Genomic DNA, 18,949 nt, shown 5'->3' on the forward strand with positions numbered 1-18,949 from the left:
AGGCTTTCCTTAGCCTGCTCATGTCTAATAGCCTCCACGTTGTTTACTATAATTGTGTTTTCTTGGTTCTGTTTTAAAACGGCTCATTTATCGTGGCCTCAGAATCCCATGTGGTGGGATTACAGACCTGAGCCACCAAACCCAGCTGGCTGCTTTAGACTTTATTAACTTCTTTTTTTTCCCCCTTTTTTGGACGTGCATTGTATTCTTTCGTGTGTATGGTCTTTTTCATCAGTCTCACTGTGTATAAATGATGCAGTCCTCGAAGGCGCCGAGAGGCAACGGCCTTAGCCTTCCACCACCCTGCGCTTTGCTTCTTCATAGTATTAATCTACTGATGAAATGTCCATCTTCTTTTGGTCGTGGATCAGTTGCTTCCCCGGCCCTCCGAACTGTGAGCCCCATGAAGGATAACAACCCGTCTCCTTCTGAGATCCAGCCATGGTCGCCTCCGCAATCCCGAAAGAAACGTGGAGCACAAATCCCAGACTGAGCACGCGCAGAGGGCCTGGTTCTCGAAGGCCCCGCCTACGATCCTCTTAGCCCCGCCCCTCCTAGCCCCACCCCTGGAGAACAATGAGAGGCCAGAACTATGGGCCTGAGCCCACGCTTCCGCCTGCCCCCCCCAACCGGCCACTAGCCCCACCCCGTCTGGCCCCGCCCCTCGAGACCAGGCAGCCGCCGGCCTTAAAGGCACGCAGCGGCTGCTTCCGCCCGGAAGCTGTTGCGCATCTGGTAGCTGGGAACCGAGTTGGTCTCTGTTTACCAGCCCTCCCGGGGATGGCCCCCAAAGTCTCAGAGTCGGTGGAACAGCTCCGCGCCGCCGGCAACCAGAACTTCCGCAATGGCCAGTACGGCGAGGCCTCGGCGCTGTACGAGCGCGCACTGCGGCTGCTGCAGGCGCGAGGTAGGAACCCGCCCCGCGTTTCCTCTCCGGGCCTGCGTCCTCCACCTGCATCCCCCGCACCGGGTCTCACGTCGGCTCAGCCTTCGGGCGTTCCTTTCCCCTAGTCCCACCGCCACACCAGGCCCCCTCCTGGGCTTGATCCAGCGCTTCCTCCTGTTCCTCGCCACCTAGCTGCGACCCCCATCTAGCCCCGCTCCCCGCCCCCCCAGGCCAGTCGGCTGCGGGCCTTAAGGGTACGCAGCCTCCGCTTCCGGCCGGAAGCTGTTGCGCACTTCTCTGCGGGGAACGGAGGTGGTCCCCGTTTGCTGGTCTCCCGGGATGGCCCCCAAACTCTCAGATTCTGTGGAAGAGCTCCGCGCTGCCGGCAACCAGAGTTTCCGCAACGGCCAGTACGCCGAGGCCTCGGCGCTGTACGAGCGCGCGCTGCGACTGCTGCAGGCGCGAGGTAGGAACCCGCCCCTCGTTTTCCCTCCGGGCCTGCAGGCGTCACGCACCCGCTTCAGCGCCCCGGCCTCACGTTGACCTAGTGTTCTGGGTCTTTTCCCCAGGCCAACCGCCCTCCAGGCTCTCCCACCACAGTCCCGCATCTTCCCCACTTTAGCATCCTATGAAAAACTTACTTGGCTCTTTTTCCGGCTGCTTTTTAATTGTCCTCTTGGCTTGTATCCTAAGTTACTCAGGCCTGCCTCCCTCTGACCCTTGAGGATGTAGCTGACGCCCTCCAACCCCCATCTATTTATTTTACAATTCAGTTGAACACCTTTCGTATACTGACTGAATGTGACGAGATGGCGTCCTTTCAAGGGTCGAACTTCCTGGGGGCAGTTGTCAAATGTTTGTGAATAAGTAGACGAGACTTCTGAGAGCTAGTAGGACAAGTTAGTGTGGTGGAGTTGGATCCCTCACAAAGGAAATCATGGACAGCTTCTCAAAAGATATTTGAGGAGATGTCCGTGAGAAACTCGGCGTTTAATGTTTTGGACACTGAGCATCCCAGGTGTAGGGAACCATCAGGAAGGATCCAGATAGATGAAACAGTATGAGCTTCTAAGCCCTCATTCTCATTCTCTCGATGGTGTTTGTTGAGTGTTTTTCCTGCCTAGATATTCTCATTGTTCATCCTCACCATGATCAAATCGATTGGACACTTGTAGATGGGAAATTTAGAAGAGTTAATGGCCTAACTAGGATTGCCCAGTGAAGACGTCAGGTCCAGGATTTGAATATGGATTTGTCTGGTTTCTGAATCCAGGGGTTTTTTGTTTTTATTTGTAATCGTGTGGGGGAGGGTAATGATGCATATAAAATACCATTCACCTGAGACTGGGGCACAGCTGTGAGCTGCCTGATGTGGATGGGGGGAACCGAGCGCTGGTCCTCTCTCAAGTGCATGCATTCAACCCACAGCCGTCTCTCCAGCCCTCCCACCTCCTTTTTGGTTTTTAGAGCCGGGTTTCTCTGCGGCCTTCGCCTCTGTTCTAGAAGTAGCTCTCTAAACCAGGCTGGCCTTGATCAACCTGGCTCTGCCTCCCGAGTGCTGGGATTAAAGGCATGTGCCACCACTGCCTGGCTAGTCAATCCAAATTTTTAATCATTAGCTAGATTTCTCCGTAAATTCTCAACATTTCTTTTTTATAGTTTCAAGCTACCCGGTTTTTCTCCCTGGAAACCTTGGGCTCCTCGCGCTATGTCAGCCCCACATCATGATGTTGCTGAGGACTCTGAAGTTGCCTTCTTTCATTCAGAGCTCTCTTCCCTGAATAAACATAATCACTGTTAGCCCAGAAAAGCTAAGCTTTTGTGGGAGTTCATTCTGAGACCCCTAAAATAGTTACCCTGTTATCGGATTTTTGTTCTGATCCTACAACTGATTTTCTATGTGAGAATGCTGGCAATTCTCTTGACTTGTGAGATCAGTTTCCTTGGCCTTAAGAAGGAAGGGGTGCTGGAGAGCTGGCTCAGTGGTTAAGAGCACTGACAGGACCCAGGTTCAATTCCCAGGATCCGCATGGAGGCTCACAACTGTCTGTAACTCCACTTCTAGGTGTCCAGTACCCTCAAACAATACATGCAGACAAAACACCCATGCACATAAAATAAAAATAAATAAGTTATTTAAAAGAAAAAAAAGTCACGGGGAAGCCTTCAAATGTAGTTGCACACACGTGCTCAGAAGAGTTGGATTAATTACCCAGACCACTTGTGGGTCTAAGAACCTTCCCAACACCCCCGCCACTTGTGAGCAACTCTGTGCTTTGCTGACTTGATGGATTACCGGTTTTTAAGTGCTTGTACTTTGTAAATGGCAAGGCTTACTTCTGTATTTTCTGGCCCAAGAGAGGAGAGAAAGGGGTATAAACTTACTATGTTCGTTATTGTTAGTATTGAATGAAAGATATCAAGTGGCAACATGGTATCGTACTTCCTGAAGCAAGTTACAAAAGGATAGACAATGCAATGGGATGTCCCTGGGGAAACCCTTTAATGATACTGTATCTTATCTGTTAATGGTGTGTACTAAAATGGGCAGCCCTTTGAGAATTCACACAGCAGCTTGGAGACTGTGCTGGCCTCCAGGGAAAGAGCACAGAGACAAGGATGAGGATGGATTGAGCTTTAGCCATTTCAAAAATAGAATTGAGGCTAGACTGGTCTACGTAGTGTCCTCCAGGCCAGTTAGGCTGCATAGTGAGACCTTGCTCCAGAGTAAATGAACGAGTGAGTGAGGGTGTAGAGGTGCCCACCTGTTATCCTAGCACTCAGGAGGGTGGAACAGGAAGGCTGGTGGAAGGTCAAGGCTAGTTTTCTCCACATAAATCAGATGGAAGTCTCCTGCCTCTGCCTCAGGAGTGTTGAGATTAAAGGCTTATGCCACCACACCAGCAATTTGTTCTGAGTTATAAATGAATGAATGAATCAATCAATGAAAGAAAGAAAGAAAGAAAGAAAGAAAGAAAGAAAGAAAGAGAAAAGAAACAAGTGTGATGGCATGAATCAAGTAACCCCAGTACTTTGGGAGGCGGAGGCAGGAGAATTGCTAGTTCAAAGCCTAGACCCAGAAAAAGGGACTAGGATGGGAACAAGTAGTTTTGCTAAAGTAGTGAATACTGAATATCATACAGTTTAATGCCTAAATTGAATTTTTCAGTAAGACCTTTGAACTATATACCTAGGAGTTAATTTGGTCACCACTAATTGTTTTCTTATTTCCTATGTTTTGGAATATTTTGTGACCCATGCTAATGAGTAAAATGTAGTTGAAAATTTCTTTTAAAATGAAAATCAAGGGAGGGGCGATGGAAGATGGGTCAGCAGTTAAGAGCATTGACTGGCCTTCCTAGAAACCTGGGTTCAATTCCCAGTATTCACTTGGAAGCTCACAACTGTCTCTCCAGGATCCAACACCTTCACACAGACATACACACAGGCAAAACACCAATAAAATAAAAGTAAACTTTAAGAAAAATGAAAACACAGGGATTAAAAAAAGGGAGTACAAAGTTGGGGAGTGTGGAAGTGCAGTTGAGTCCAGGAGGTTGGGGACAGTGGGGGCTGATAACAGCAAAATACATTTAACAAAATTCTCAATAAAAAATATTTTGAATGAAAATCGGAGGTCTGTGTGGTGGCTCAGTAGGTAAAGGCACTTGCTGCCAAGTCTGATGTCTGAGTTCTGTTCCTCAGACCCACGCAGTGGAAGGAGAGAATTGATTCCTTCAGGTTGTCCTCTGACCTTCATATGCTATCGTGCCTTGGGCGCACGTACACAAAGTAAATTTTTAAAAGCTCAAATGATTATAGTTACAGTGAGAGAGTTGAGCCTCTGTGACTGCTGAGAGTAAGCATTTGCTTTAGAGAAATGACTGATAATTGTCCTTTTCGGGTAGTTCACTTTGATTGAGTTGCCAGTAGACTTGGCAGGCCCAGCGCTGTTACCAATTTTCTGGGAAAGTCTTGTCTGATTTAACTAACTGCTCTCTAGCTTGCATTTCCCTCCAACTCTGGGTCACTCCCTCTTTCGGGCATTTATTATTGTCCTTTGCTTTCTATAATAAAGTTAGCCACATACCCAAGTAATTAGGCATTGCTTTCTCTGAGGCAAGAAGCCAGCAGTTTCATGTTAGTCCTTATTTCTGGTACCAAGTTCAGTGCTTAATGGGGAATAAATAAGGTTCTTGTGAATGGCAGAATCTCGATTTCCCCACTGTCGGACAAGAATGGCACATGTGCTATCCTTCCTGATAGAAGCCTTATTAGGCTACAGTACCTCTGCTGCCTTTTCCCAAAGCCTAGAGAGTTCCGGGTGTGAGGTGCATCCCTGTGTCCTCTGACATCTCCCTCCCAACTCATAATCTTGCTCTTCCTGCCTCCATTCGGGCAGGTTCTGCAGACCCCGAGGAAGAAAGCGTTCTGTACTCCAACCGTGCAGCGTGCTACTTGAAGGATGGGAACTGCACAGACTGCATCAAAGATTGCACTTCGTAAGTGGCCCAAGGAGGCTCTGGGATGCCTGAGGGTTTCCAAAGAGCAAGCCAGGTTTCTTCTTTGGAAAAATCCCACCATTTCTCTCTGTGACAGATCTTATAAAGTGTCATTAACTATCAGGCCATTTAGAATGACAGACCCCACTAGGTCCTTGTTGTCTTTGAGTTTTGGCTGGGTGCTTCTGAGAATGGTGTAGGATAGGGAGTTAGAGGTAGGCATAAAGCCTCGGTGACATTGATGTGAGGTAAGATACAGTTACCGGGACTGGCTTGTTAGGGCTTTTCCTGGGATGATGTGGGAGGGAAGAATAAAAGGAGACAGGTGTTAACCAACCATCTAAAGAAGTAGAAATGGTGGGGCACCTTTAATCCCAGTGTTCAGGAGGCAGAGGCAGGCAGATCTTTGTGAGAACAAGGCTAGCCTGTTCTATATAGTTCCAGGCCGGCCAGGGCTACATAGTGAGACCCTGTCTCAAAAGGAAGTGGTGGATGAGGGGCAAGAGAAAGAAAGAAGCAAAAATCTGTCAGTAACAGTTGTACAGGACATTGGACAGTTTTCCTATCCCACTTGTTCACCATTGCTGAACTAGCTAGCATAAACTAGTGTGCTAACTGGGTTCGTCTGGCTACTCCTAGATGTGATGCTGTTTTACATGCGTGGGAGGAACAGGGAGAGAGAGGCACACTCGTGGAGTCTGCTAGGTTTTTTCTCTTTCACAGGGTATTCACTCTGATGGTAAGTTTATCCTCCTTCCCAGAGCAGAATGAGTTGCCAAAGACTGGGATGATAAAGTGATTTGCCTGGGGTCCCATGGCTATTGGTAGTATAGTTACAGTGCAGACCACAGTGTGAAAACTGTGAGGCTTCTACTCTTCATTGGGCTGGGGGTGGAGGGCGTGGAAATTGACACAGATACACATAACTTCCATTAATGGTTCTCTTTCCGTCTAAGTTGAGGATTCCCTACCTATCCTAGAAATGATGTCTTTCTGCCAGAAATTAAACTCATGCTGACTGCAGCATTTGACCCTGCCTGAATCGGTACACTGTTGGGGAACCCTGTTGGTCTAGCAGACAGGTGACATTTTTGCATCCTGCTCTAGAGCACTGGCCTTGGTTCCCTTCAGCATCAAACCCTTGCTGCGAAGAGCATCTGCATATGAAGCCCTGGAGAAGTACACGCTGGCCTATGTCGACTATAAGACTGTGCTGCAGATTGATAACAGTGTGGCATCAGCCTTGGAAGGCATCAACAGGTAAGCCCAGTGTACTGTAGAAATTCTCCATAGAACATGGAACCAGCTCCCTTGATTGGCCTTGGGCTGCTTCAGTTGTTTTCTGAGTGTGGTCCCTTGAAAAACGTGTGTGTGTGTGTGTGTGTGTGTGTGTGTGTGTGTGTGTGTGTACACATGTAGAGGCCATGGGTTGATGGGTGTCTTCCTTTATCACTCCCAACCATATTTTTTGACAGTCTCTCGTTGAGCACATCGATTTGGCTAACTAACTGGCCAGCAACCTCCAGAGACCCTCCTGTCTGCCTCTCTGGGACTATTACAGACCTACACTATCATGCTGAGCTTTTTATTCAAGTGCTCAGTAGTCAGAATCAGGCCCTAATGCTTACATGGCAAACATCTCTTGTGCTCCATTTATTGGGAAAAGTCTTGTTTGTTTGTTTGTTTGTTTGTTTGTTTGTTTGTTTGTTTGGAGACAGTCTCACTCTGTAGCTCTGGCTGGCCTGGAACTCATTATGTAGACCAGGCTGGCCCCAGAGACTTGGAAAACTCTTAATATTGTCGATAGTATATAAGGATAGTCTACTGCTGTATTTAGCAGATGTGTCCTTGCTGCTTTTGCAGGGGACCTGAGTTCAGTTCTCAGCACCTACATTGGCCAGTTCACGACCTTCTATAATTCTAGTTCCAAAGTGACTGATGTATCCATGGCACTCGCTCCAGTGGACAGATTCATACAAATATACTTAGTTAAATGTTGAATTAGGAGCAGCAGGGCTGCATCCCCGGCACCCGGCCGCCTGCATGGCTAGCTTATGCCCCGAAATAATTACATGGAAACTGTATTCTTTCAAACACTGTCTGGCCCGGCTAGTTCCAGCTTCTTATTGACTAGCTCTTACATATTGTTTTACCCATTTCTAATATTCTGTGTAGCCCACAAGCTGGCTTACTAGGGAGGATCTTAACCTGCGTCTGTCTGGAGCGGGAGAATCATGGCGACTCCTCACTCAGCTTCTTTCTCCCAGCATCCTGTTCTGCTTTCTCCGCCTACCTAAGGGTTGGCCTATCAAGGGGCCTAGGCAGTTTCTTTATTAGTAAGAAATCACTCCCACATCAGTTAAAAATAGTGAAGTCAGAGTTGCTGAGATTGATGGTTGTTTTTGTCTGCATGTGCACATTTATTCGTGCACTAATATTTTTTGAGGTTTTTTTTTTTTTTTTAATGTAGGAGGCTCAGTGGAGGATAGCAAAATTGAAAAGAGATTAAGACCCCACTTGTGCTCAGAGTGCTAACTCTAACTGGAGAGTAAGAGACAGGAGCTAGACTGCTGCTGGATGGGATGTTGTAAGTGTGAAAGCATCTCTCTGGTCTCCTGAGCCATGACTAGTTTTTTTCTCCTAGATCCTTGTTTGTATATTTGATCATGGTTCCCCTTCATGTGGGCTGCTAGAAAGCCCAGCCCCAGAGTAATAATCTAATGTGGTCTATGTTTGGTTTCTTGGTTGACTTTTGTCAATACCCAGTTTTCTCTTTGAGTCTTTTGTCATTCATCGAACACTACCAGCTCTGTGCCAAACTTTGCACAGGCACCTGCTGCAGGAGACATAATTTTGTCCTTACATAGCTCTTGGCCTTCTCAAGAGTACTAGTCAGTATTGCCCAGGCTCAGTGTAGTCAGTGCAGCGTTAAGTATGGGAGTGGCCAGCACAGGCTGCTGCAGGAGATTCATGGCTGGGAAGGAAGAGACTGTGATTTCACAGTGAAGTCACTAGTGAAGCTGAGAGAAGCACTTCAGTTCCAACAGTAGTGATGTCATTATGAAGGGAGACAGCAGCATAGCTGGGGTGGTAAGGGATGTCCAGGGGAGGAGTCACTTGGGAGACGTGATGCATGTGGAAGAGAAAGGTGCTGCCCTGCCCGGGTGAGCTCCCTGAGAGAAGCAGGGATGGGACCCAGAACTTACATGGAACAGTTGGCTCTGTGTGACAGGAGAGAAGTAGGGATGATTGAATACTATCTGAACTGATCTTCCTGTTGCCGTGATAGGGTACCCTGACAAGCCTTGTGAAGGTCAAAGGCTTATTTTGGCCCACAGTTAAAGGATCCATTCCCATTCCATCATGGCAGCAGGAGCTTGATGCAACTGTCACATTGCACCTGCAGTTAAGAAGCAGGGGGTCTCGGTCCCCACACCCACAGCTGTCTCTCCGGCCACAAAAAAATGAAGAAGAAGAAACAGGTGGTCAATGCTGATTCTCAGCTGGCTTCTCCATTGTATGCAGTTTAGGACCCCCACGCTCAGAGAGGGAGTGGGTATTCCCACATCAGTTAACCTAATCAAGATAATCCCTGACAGACTTACCCAGACTCTTGTTCCTTTGCTGGTTCTAGATTTCATCAAGGTGACAATTGAGGGTGTGTTGCGAATTCAGTTGGTATGATAAGTAACCAGGCTAGCTCAAGAGTAACAGGAATACTTTAATGGTTAAAGAGGGGAAACTTACACTGTAAGAATGGGAGTTTTGAAATCCGATAGGTCCGGCGGGCACCTGCATCCCCAGGTTTTTCTACCTGGACTCTAGGTGGCCACACCCTAACTAAATGTGATTGGTTGAAACTATCAGTTGATAGTTTCCGCATCATGTTTGTTTGTTTGTTTGTTTTTTGAGTATGAGTGTTTGCACGCCTGGTGCCCTCAGAGGTCAAAGGAGGAACTGGAATTACAGGTGGTTGTGAGCCACCATGTAGGTGCTGGAAACCAAACAAGTGTTCTTAACACAGTGAGTTCTCTCTCCAGCACCAACAATTAAGGTTAACCATCTCAAGCACCCAGGCAGGCAGGTTTTTATTTGGTGTATAAGGAAGAATGCTTTGGAAAAATGTTAGGGAATAGGGTTGCAAAGAATTGGGATAGCTGAGCCAAGCAGGAAACTGCTCCAAAGCCTAGTAAGAGGCTGTGAGTTGTAGTTTGAGTTTGTGTGGCTTCATTCTTGTGACACAGGAACATGGCTGTAGGAGTTTTGTTCACTCGTGTAGGAAACACTGTCCTGGTGAGAGCCAGGGGATGTGCTAGGTGCCGAAAATCCATTTCCATTAACAACACGGACATCATGGGCAAAGAACACCATTTTAAGTTGAAAATTAAGTAAGCAGGAGTTAGCTAGATCTCCAGAGTAGGAATGGGAAACGGAAGCAGAGGAAAGATGTGCATAATAAAGGTCAAGAGGGGGAAGCTTGTTTGCTCGCTTGTTTTTGCAGTGCTGAGGATCAAACCTAGCTTGCATGTGCTGGGCAAACACCCGACCACTGAGCTAGCCCAGGACCAGGGCTGGTGTGACACACAATAGGAATGGAGAGGAGGGAGAGAGCCAGAGCTCACCGGCCATGTTAGTCTGCAACATGGGAACCACTGACGATTTTTAATATTGCTGAATGGGCTAAGGTTGACACTTAAAATCTGAACAGTAAACAAATAAGTGTTTGCATGCTTTGTACTAGTTTCTTTGATAAAATATGTGTGTATTTTTAATGGGATCCTTTCTTGGGGGTGGTGTATATGTAAACTCTATCTTAACAAGTAGCAGGGGACATTAAAATTCACATATGGCAGCCAGGCTAAGGGAAAGTGTCGTGTGGTGTCAGATCTAAGAAGGAGTCGATGGGTAGTAGACTCTTCGTCTGCTAGAGCATGTGAGAAATACGATGGGGAATGGGGGAGTATGCCCTGCCTTGTGAAGGAGCCTCCATCCCTTGGGTGTGACCTGACCAGACACCACCAGTGACTCCGCCTCTTCTTCCAGAATCACTAGAGCTCTCATGGACTCACTTGGGCCTGAGTGGCGCCTGAAGCTGCCCCCTATTCCTGTGGTGCCTGTTTCAGCCCAGAAGAGATGGAATTCCTTGCCTTCGGAGAATCACAAAGAGACGGCTAAAAACAAATCCAAAGAAACTACAGCTACAAAGAGCAGAGGTGAGCTCTTTCTAAGGAGTTTAGAATCGCCATCTAGAAATTGGCCTCATTTAGCTGTTAGGAAATAAATGAAGTGAAAAACATGATTAAAAGGTCCAGCTTCTTAGAGATTGTCTCCTTGACTGTACAATGATGTCATCAGTGAAAGGCTTAAGTAATACAAGATATGTAAACCTAGCCTGGCACACGGGTGCACATGCTAACTCTCATTCTCTAGCAGTACTTGGAGCGTGTTGCTTAGAATGTTTTTGATTACAAGAACAGGAACTTCCAACATGGCAAAATAATGAAAAAAATGTATTGGCTCAGAATTATACGTGTCATTCCAAACCCCATCCCACTTTTACCTACCCCACAAATCACTAGTTCTTCTGTTTGTTTTTTCAGCTCACTACTTAAAAGATACTTTATTCTATGTACTTAGCTTTTATTTTCCGAGTGTCCTGGTGTAATTAATTGGTCACCGACTCCTGTGACCAGGAAATGAAGTTTTGTAACTATCTCAGCCCCCTCTCCTTTGGAGCATCCTTATAACTAGAAAGTGCTGCCTCCCTGAGAGCACTTTTCCTGGGTGACCCTGGAAAAGGGTGAATAAGCAGACAGACAGAGCTGGGCAACTGCTGCAGGAGATTGTCTGCTGGGAAGCTCTCACTAATGGTCCAGGAGAACTGTCCCAGGCTAGCAAGCATGAGTCAAGACGGGAGTACAGAAGGGACCAGGGATAGGGCTCTTTTATCAATAAATCAGTCTCGGGTAGTGGAAGAGGGCACTCATGACTCTTCTCTGCAGGAAGCTCCCTGCATAGCATGTGAGAGCCAGGTAGTTGCTTTCCACTTTGAGGAGATTGCAGAATGCTAATGAACTAGATGGCCTCAAGGTACCTGTCTGTATTTGTTCCTCTAGATCACTGAACCATGTGTTCTAGGCCCTGTGCTAAGCAGTGGAGCACGGGACAACTTGACCGTTAGGGGAGCTCCTGGCCTAGTGAGAAACTGAGTTATGGTGATGATGCTTTATGATACATGGAGGAAAAGCAGGTGCCATGGAATTGTTAGTGTTTGGGAAGTTTAAATTGAGAAGTCAAGGTTCACACTGGGGCAGGTGATAAAAGTGATATCTTGAGCTGGAGCTTAAAGGATGAGGTCATTAGGGAGGATAATTGGGCAGAGGCAATGGAAGGAACTAGAGAAGGGAAATGCATAAATAAACATGGCTGCAGAGTGTGGAGAGAATATTTCGGAGCCCAAGTGAAACTGAGTCTGCATGCATCCACCCTACAGAATGTTCGCCACAGAATGTTTGGTAATAGCAGAACAAAACTAGAAATAACCCAGGTCTCCACAAACAGGGGACAAATCCTTCCTGGAATTTTGGGAGTGAAAATGTATCAACTACAGGTCCGTGTATTAACACAGACAAATCAGGGGAATAGGATGTTGAGGGGGAAACAACCAAGCCATAAATGACTATATAGAAATACTTGATTCCTTATGTGAAGCTCCATGGCGAGTGGGTTATAAGTGATTTGTATCCATAGATGGAGTTTATATTGATTGGGATACTTAGCTTATAGAAGGGGGGAAGCACAGAGTCAGAATAGTTTCTTTCAAGAGTGGATGGGCTGAGGAGAATCCACAGGGCTTTGGGTCCTAGTAATAACTCCTAAGCAGGGGATGTGTTGGGGCGCTAATTTTATTCCCACAACTTTGCCCTGGTTGTAAATATTGACTGTTTACCATGATGGGTTTTTTTTTAAAGATTTATTTACTATGCATACAATGTTCTGTTAACATATTCACCAGAAGAGGCACCAGATCTCATTACAGATGGTTGTGAGCCACCATGTGGTTGCTGGGAATCGAACTCAGGACCTCTGGAAGAGCAGCCAGTGCTCTTAACCTCTGAGCCATCTCTCCAGCCCCTACCATGATGGTTTTTAAAGATTAAATGTGATGCTGTGGAATGAGACTGGGAGCAGCGTGGGTTTTTCCTTCTTCTCTGCTCTCTCCCCTTAAGGGCTGGAGCAGAGCTGCGTGTGGCAGGTGAAAGTGGATCCTCACAGCAAAGCAGGACAGGCCCTCTTCAGCCCCTTTCTGAAACCTAGAAGGCACAGCCTTCCTTTCCTGGATGCCTCTATTAAGTTTGTAGGGTATTCTCCACTTCTCGGTATTAGTCTCACAGCCGATCCTGACATAGCCCTTCACACTGGGGAGGAAACTGAGGCACTGAAGTTAAGTGGGTCGTGCAGAACATTCCAGCTACCCAGTGGCAGTGCTATGGGTAAACCTGGCCTGCTTTTTATCTTGTATATGATATGCATGTGTGTGTGTTTGTGAGTCTCCATCTTCTAATGAAAACCTTTAATTGACTAGAAGCCACTAATTAGAGGACCGAGTAGTCAGAAAGAATGGTTTGCAGCCGCTCAGGCAGTCCCTGGCTTAAAACAGGTGATGCCAATCTCATCTGAGCCCCTGATCCATGGTTTTTTCCTCTCTGAATTTGTGTCTAGTGCCTTCTGCTGGGGATATGGAGAGAGCCAAAGTTCTGAAGGAAGAAGGCAATGAGCTTGTAAAGAAGGGCAACCATAAGAAAGCTATTGAGAAGTACAGTGAAAGCCTCTTGTTTAGTAGCCTGGAATCTGCCACGTACAGCAACAGGTATCTTCTGCGCAGCTGCTGGCCTCGGGGTTTCTCCAAAGGCTTTTCTGAAGGCTGGGGTGTGGCTCACTGGGGGAGTGCTGGCCTCCCGTGGGCTCCAGGGATTGGGATGAAGCTCAGAGAATACTTGGACTCCTGATTGTGGAGGCTTTGGGTCTTGTCAGGTAGTCGTGTGCATTCCCACCTCCTTCACTACTGAGCAAGGAACTGACAGTGGCACCGATAAAGGGGTGGAGATTAAAGAGATGCTCAACTGTCATCTTCATTATCTGTCCTAGCCCTCATCCCAGAATTTTAAGCTTTCATTGTCAACACAGCTCCCTTGCCTGCTCTCTGCCCATGGCTGCTCTTACCCACCTATTTCTGTCCCTTCTGGCCTAGAGCCCAGCGAGTGGAGTACCTAATTGTCTGGCTAGAATAGGAAGAAAGGGTACGATCTGACTGAGTGCAGACCCTTGTGCCTGTAGCAGGCTCTGCAGCAGGAACTGCTATTGGAGAGCAGAAAGCCCAGGAGCCAAAGCACCTCTCCCCCTTTATGTGAGACTCGCTGCTCTATACTGGTGCTCGGTGTAGGTGGCAGAGACGGCACACGCGTATACACACACACACACACACACACACACACACTGTTGAGTGGGACTTAACTGTTCTACACTGATGCTCAACGGTGTAGGTGGTAGACAGGTATTACTGGTTTTTAAAGTTGAGAAAATCAAGGCACTGTCTAAGCTCTGACAGCCTTTACATGGCAGTGCAGAAGTGGAATCTGGCCTCAGTGAAACCCACTGGTTGTATTGTCAGAGGCTAGATATAATCAGCAAGAGGCCATGTCTCATCCACACATCGATACCCACACACATTCATTATGGAACATCTTTGGGGGGATGGCTTGAGACGAGGTTTCTCTGTGTAACAGCCTTAACTGTCCTGGAACTCACTCTGTAGACCAGGCTGGCCTCAAAATCACAAAGATCCGCCTGCTTCTGCCTTCTGAGCGCCGGGATTAGAGGTGTGTACCATCACCTCCTGGCCAGTGTAGAACATCTTTAATCTGGGAGCTGGAGAGCTGGCTGAGGTCAAGAGCATGGTTCCTAGCGTCATATTGAACAATTCACAGCTACCTATAACTTCCATTGCCTGGGCACCTGCCCACACATGGTACACATAAACACATGCAGGCACAAAGACAATAAATCTTTTCCAAAAATCTTTGATCAGATAGAACTTCCTTGTTCCTTAGGAAACTTTTAAGATAAAACGTGTTTCCAGGCAGTGAGATGACCCAGCAGGTAGAGGTGCTTGCCACACAAGTTTCCAAGTTCTGGTCCCCAGAGCCCACATGTAATAAAGGTGAAAAGAGAAAACTGACTCCACATGTATGTCGTAGCATATACACCCACGTACACATATCATGTACACAGACAATATTTTTAGTTGAAGAAAATTTAAGAATCATGTTTCACACTATAGCAGGGTGCTTTGATGCCCCTACTGAAACACTTGTGCAGAGGCCGAGGCAGCGTTCTGAAATCGGCTAGTGCTTCTTCAGTGAACCATGGAAACCCTGTTCCAGGAGATGGTATAAGAAATTCAGTAGATTTAGCTCACTCACGTTTGGTTTTGCTTCTTAAGAGTGAAAAGAGAACTTTTAGTTTAAATTTGGATCAAATTTGGGCCTGACTTTCTGAGCTGATTGAACCAGGGTACTTCCTGTGTTAGGCTAACTTGTAAAGGAAGCTTGTGACCCACTTGCTCCATGTTTGTGGCATCAACTCCCTCCTTTGGCTAAGCTCCTTGGCCTTGATGCTCCAAGATACTCATTAGCTCATTCTTCTAAACAAATATTGTCTTTTTACCATGGCTTGGAAGAATTTTGTTTACATACTGTGCTTTAAGCAAATGTATCTGGCTCCACTTTCCTTCGTTTATAATATGCTAATTTAATAAGTGGTCTTTCCCCTTGGGTGGGGGTGCAGTGCCAGGCATCATACTGAGGGCCTCATGCATGCAAGGCCAGCACTCTGCCACTGACCTATACTCCAGCCCGGTTAGATTTTTGTTTTGTGTTTGCATTTTAGCTGTGATGATTCCAGAATTTATCAGGAAAAAATAAAAACATGAACATTTGGTTTAAGTGTGGGGAGAAGAGGTATTCATTCAATAAATAAGGTTGGGTTGACTATGTGGGGGTTAAATACAAATTCTTCTCTGTTTTTAAATAAAGTTTTAGAAGAACGCAAGTCAAATGTAAAAACAAAACAATTGTGGGAGAACCTTACAGCGCAGAAGGAAAACCCCACAGAAGTTGTAAGGATAAATTGGGTAGCTTTGGTTTTATATGAAAACGCCTTATAGAAAGATGCTCAGCTTTTCATGTTTATACACAACGCCCTGGATGTTGTGCCCAGCAGGACCAGGAAAAAAGTAACTAAACATTTTCTTTCATCTTCACAGAAATTAAAATTTGAGGCCCAGGTTTATTACAGTTATAGAAAAAGAGATTCTTGGTAACTCCTTCAGAGTGCCTGGCAATAGCAGAATTTGAACTATTGGTGTTTCTTGATCTAGCAGCCTCCTCCCCAAGGGAGTTTACTGCGACATTCTATACTTAACATGCTGGAAACGGTGAAAATACTTACAGAGAGGTATTTGGTAAAACAAATGATGCCATATCCAACTAGTGAGTGCTCTGTGGCCACTGAATCAGTGGTGAGGGGCCAAAGTGACGGCTTCTTCTAGTGATTGTCTTTGAAGAAAGGACCAGGCTTGGATGATGAGAAATGACAGTGGGTATTTTCCTCATTTTATTGTGAGACATTTCAAAGTATGGGAAGTTGGAAATATGTAAGTACCTTAAACACACATTTAAATTCTCTAGTTGATACACGGTGCTGGGGACCCTATCCAGTGCTGACCTGTACTCTGTCCCTGGCCCAGTCCATCTTACTGTTGATTGTTCCAAAGTGATTGCTTACATCTTTGCACTCCACCCCTGAAACACCAGCCTGCACGGTTAATTAGGATTAATATTCATGCACTTGTTTTTCTCTGTTGAGGGAAGTGCTTTGGAGATTTTGCTTAAAGTCCCTGATGCCGGGTGGTAAACGGCAGAAGTGGACAAGGCCAGGCTCAGGGTTCCTTCAGACCCACTGGTCTGAGCTCCAGCTCTGCCCCTCACTAGTAGGTCTTGGACAAGTCCCTTGACTCCTAAGCCAATGATGAAGCTTCTCATAGCCTTTGCATCTGCAGAAAAGGCTAGGGAGCTGGAGAAATGGCTCATCAGTTAAGAACACTGGCTGCTCTTCCCGGGGACCAGGTTTCAGTTCTCAGCTTCCTCATGGTGGCTCACAGCCACCTGTAACTCTAACTCCAGGTGATCCAACACCTCTGTCCTCCCTAGGCACCAGCACGCATGTGGCAGTCACATGCACACATAAGCCTCCATCTTGCATAAGGCTAAGACTTGAGAGGATTGAGGTGGAAAGCAACAGCTCAGAATGGGTGCCTAGTGAATCAGGTCGTCCCCAGCTGCCTCCATCTTGCATGTGGGGATCCACAAGTGACTGAGCTTCTGCAATGGTCTTTCCACATCAGAGCGCTCTGCCATCTGGTCCTGAAACAGTACAAGGAGGCAGTAAAGGACTGCACAGAAGCCCTCAAGCTGGACGGGAAGAATGTGAAGGCCTTTTACAGACGGGCTCAAGCCTACAAGGCCCTGAAGGTAAAGGATCCCTGCCCAGAGGCCCAGCCATAACTGCAGAGATGTATGCTGGTGCTGGCACTTGCTGTGTTCTGTCTCCCGGGCCCTGCCTTGACTCCAATCTAGGGTTGGAAACATTCTCCTGCTTCTCCAGCTGTTCTCACCTCCTCGGTCCCTTCCCAACTTCTCTTTTCTCTCTCCTAGGACTATAAATCCAGCCTTGCAGATATTAGCAGCCTCCTACAAATTGAACCCAGGAATGGCCCTGCACAGAAGTTACGGCAGGAAGTCAACCAGAACATGAACTAAAACCCCAAGAGGGCAACAGGAACCCTCTACCTGACCTTCCCAGAGAAGCTAGGGGCTTCCCCTGCATCTGTCCCCAAAACCCAGCATGCCCCTAAGGGAGTGCAAAAGCAACCCCACTTTGCCCCTTGGAGAGGTAGCAGCCTTCCACCTGAGAAGCTTCGCTTGTTCAAATTAAGTCCATTTACAGACAAGCACAGGACATTTTTTTCAGAAAGGTCCCCATTGGAGCTAAAGTGTGAAGCTACAGCCCTGGGCTCATCCCCTTGCTTCTGCCTGGTCCTTGTCAACAAAGTACTTGGCGATTGTCATGACCCAGATGTGCCGCAGACCGATTGTTGCCCTGTGGTGTCCCAAGACAGCACACCTCTTCAGTTAATCTGAACTGGGAGGGTAGTGTTGACAGGCTAAAGTGCTGGCTTACCTACACCCGAAGCGGCCTGTTGAGCTGGTTCTCCAAGGCTGCCATTTCCCCAAGGGTACAGCTGCTGTCTGCACCCTGTCCTTGGCACAGTGTCCTGTGTTGAGCCCCAGTGCCTTTAGTCAGGCCCTTTGTGGGAAGGCAGAGCCTGACCCTTGGAGGCTCTGTGCTGTTGCCTTCTGTATGGAGCTACCTACGGTTCAAAGAGCCCAAATTCCTCCTGGGATGGGGAGAGAGAGGCCTCCTTGAGATTCATGTCCCTCCAGCCTGAGCAGGAACTGACCTTTCCCCCAACAGCAGCCCCTCAGGCTTCTTTGTTGTTGTTGTTAATATGTTGAAGTTAATTGAACTGATTTTATTGAACTGTGTGTTGCTGTTGCATTAAAAGATTTTCTTCTGTACAATCGGCTTTTGCACGTTTGTCTTCTCAGCCTTGCACTAGAAACTCAGTAGTGATAAAAATTGTGCTTTGTTGACTGTAGCACAAAATAGAAAATAAAAACAAGCTACATCTTACATGTACCTTTCCTATTGCTGAATTTCAACCCTGTAAAAGACATGTTAATTTAAATATATTTTCACTTATTTCCTTAATAATATAGAATGGTCTATGAAAAAAACAGCCACTGGTTTTTGGACATTCATCTGTTTACAAAGCAAATTTTTGGAACAGCCCAGACATTGTGTATAGTTCAAGGGAAACAGGGTAACAAGATCGGTCCCTGCTCTCAGGGCAGTGATCAGATAGCTGCCTGAGTATAAAGCTGCACCTGACTTAGTCATCGTGGAGCTGTCCAGCGCTCAACTATTGTCTTGCCTGCCTCCAATGACGAGGTAAAGATCCACTGGTAAGTACAGCACGAACTGAGATCAGAAGAAAAAGCTAAGCGCTGGAGATATAGCTCAATGATAGAGCATTTGCCTAACATGCACAAGGCCCAGGGTTCAAGACCCTGCACCATAAAAAAGTAAAGGGGGAAGCTACCCACTGTGGAAATTAGTATAGAGGTCCCTCAGAGAGTTCTGGGGATATGTGTAGAACCTGTCTCGAGGGCTGGAGAGATGGCTCAGAGGTTAAGAGGACTGATTGCTCTTCCTGAGGTCCTGAGTTCAATTCCTAACAACCACATGGTGGCTCACAACCATCTGTAATGAGATCTGGTGCCCTCTTCTGGCGAGTAGGCATACATGCAGATCGAACACTGTATACATAATAAAAATCTGAAAAAAGTTAAAAAACTACCTTGAAAAAAAAAAAAAACAC

At 46.8% G+C, this 18,949-nt stretch overlaps 1 protein-coding gene across 2 annotated transcripts; it reads left to right on the forward strand.

The window, feature by feature from the left end:
* The first annotated feature begins 672 nt into the window (after positions 1-672).
* On the forward strand, positions 673-18,201 carry Tomm34 (translocase of outer mitochondrial membrane 34). 2 transcript variants are annotated; one of them, XM_050151101.1, is made up of 7 exons: positions 673-907; positions 5,289-5,388; positions 6,496-6,648; positions 10,432-10,601; positions 13,111-13,258; positions 16,853-16,979; positions 17,163-18,201. In XM_050151101.1, exons 1-7 carry the CDS (start codon positions 781-783, stop codon positions 17,265-17,267), a joined length of 930 nt encoding a protein of 309 aa, XP_050007058.1. In that variant the 5' UTR covers positions 673-780; the 3' UTR covers positions 17,268-18,201. The 2 variants fall into 2 exon arrangements, with proteins under 2 accessions (XP_050007058.1, XP_050007059.1); XM_050151102.1 differs by lacking the exon at positions 673-907 and adding an exon at positions 919-1,352.
* The last annotated feature ends 748 nt before the right edge of the window (positions 18,202-18,949 follow it).

The sequence above is a fragment of the Alexandromys fortis genome, unplaced genomic scaffold (assembly GCF_014885135.2).
Source record: "Alexandromys fortis isolate MF-2015 unplaced genomic scaffold, M_Fortis_MF-2015_v1.1 scaffold_27, whole genome shotgun sequence".
In the NCBI taxonomy this organism is placed as follows: Eukaryota; Metazoa; Chordata; class Mammalia; order Rodentia; family Cricetidae; genus Alexandromys; species Alexandromys fortis.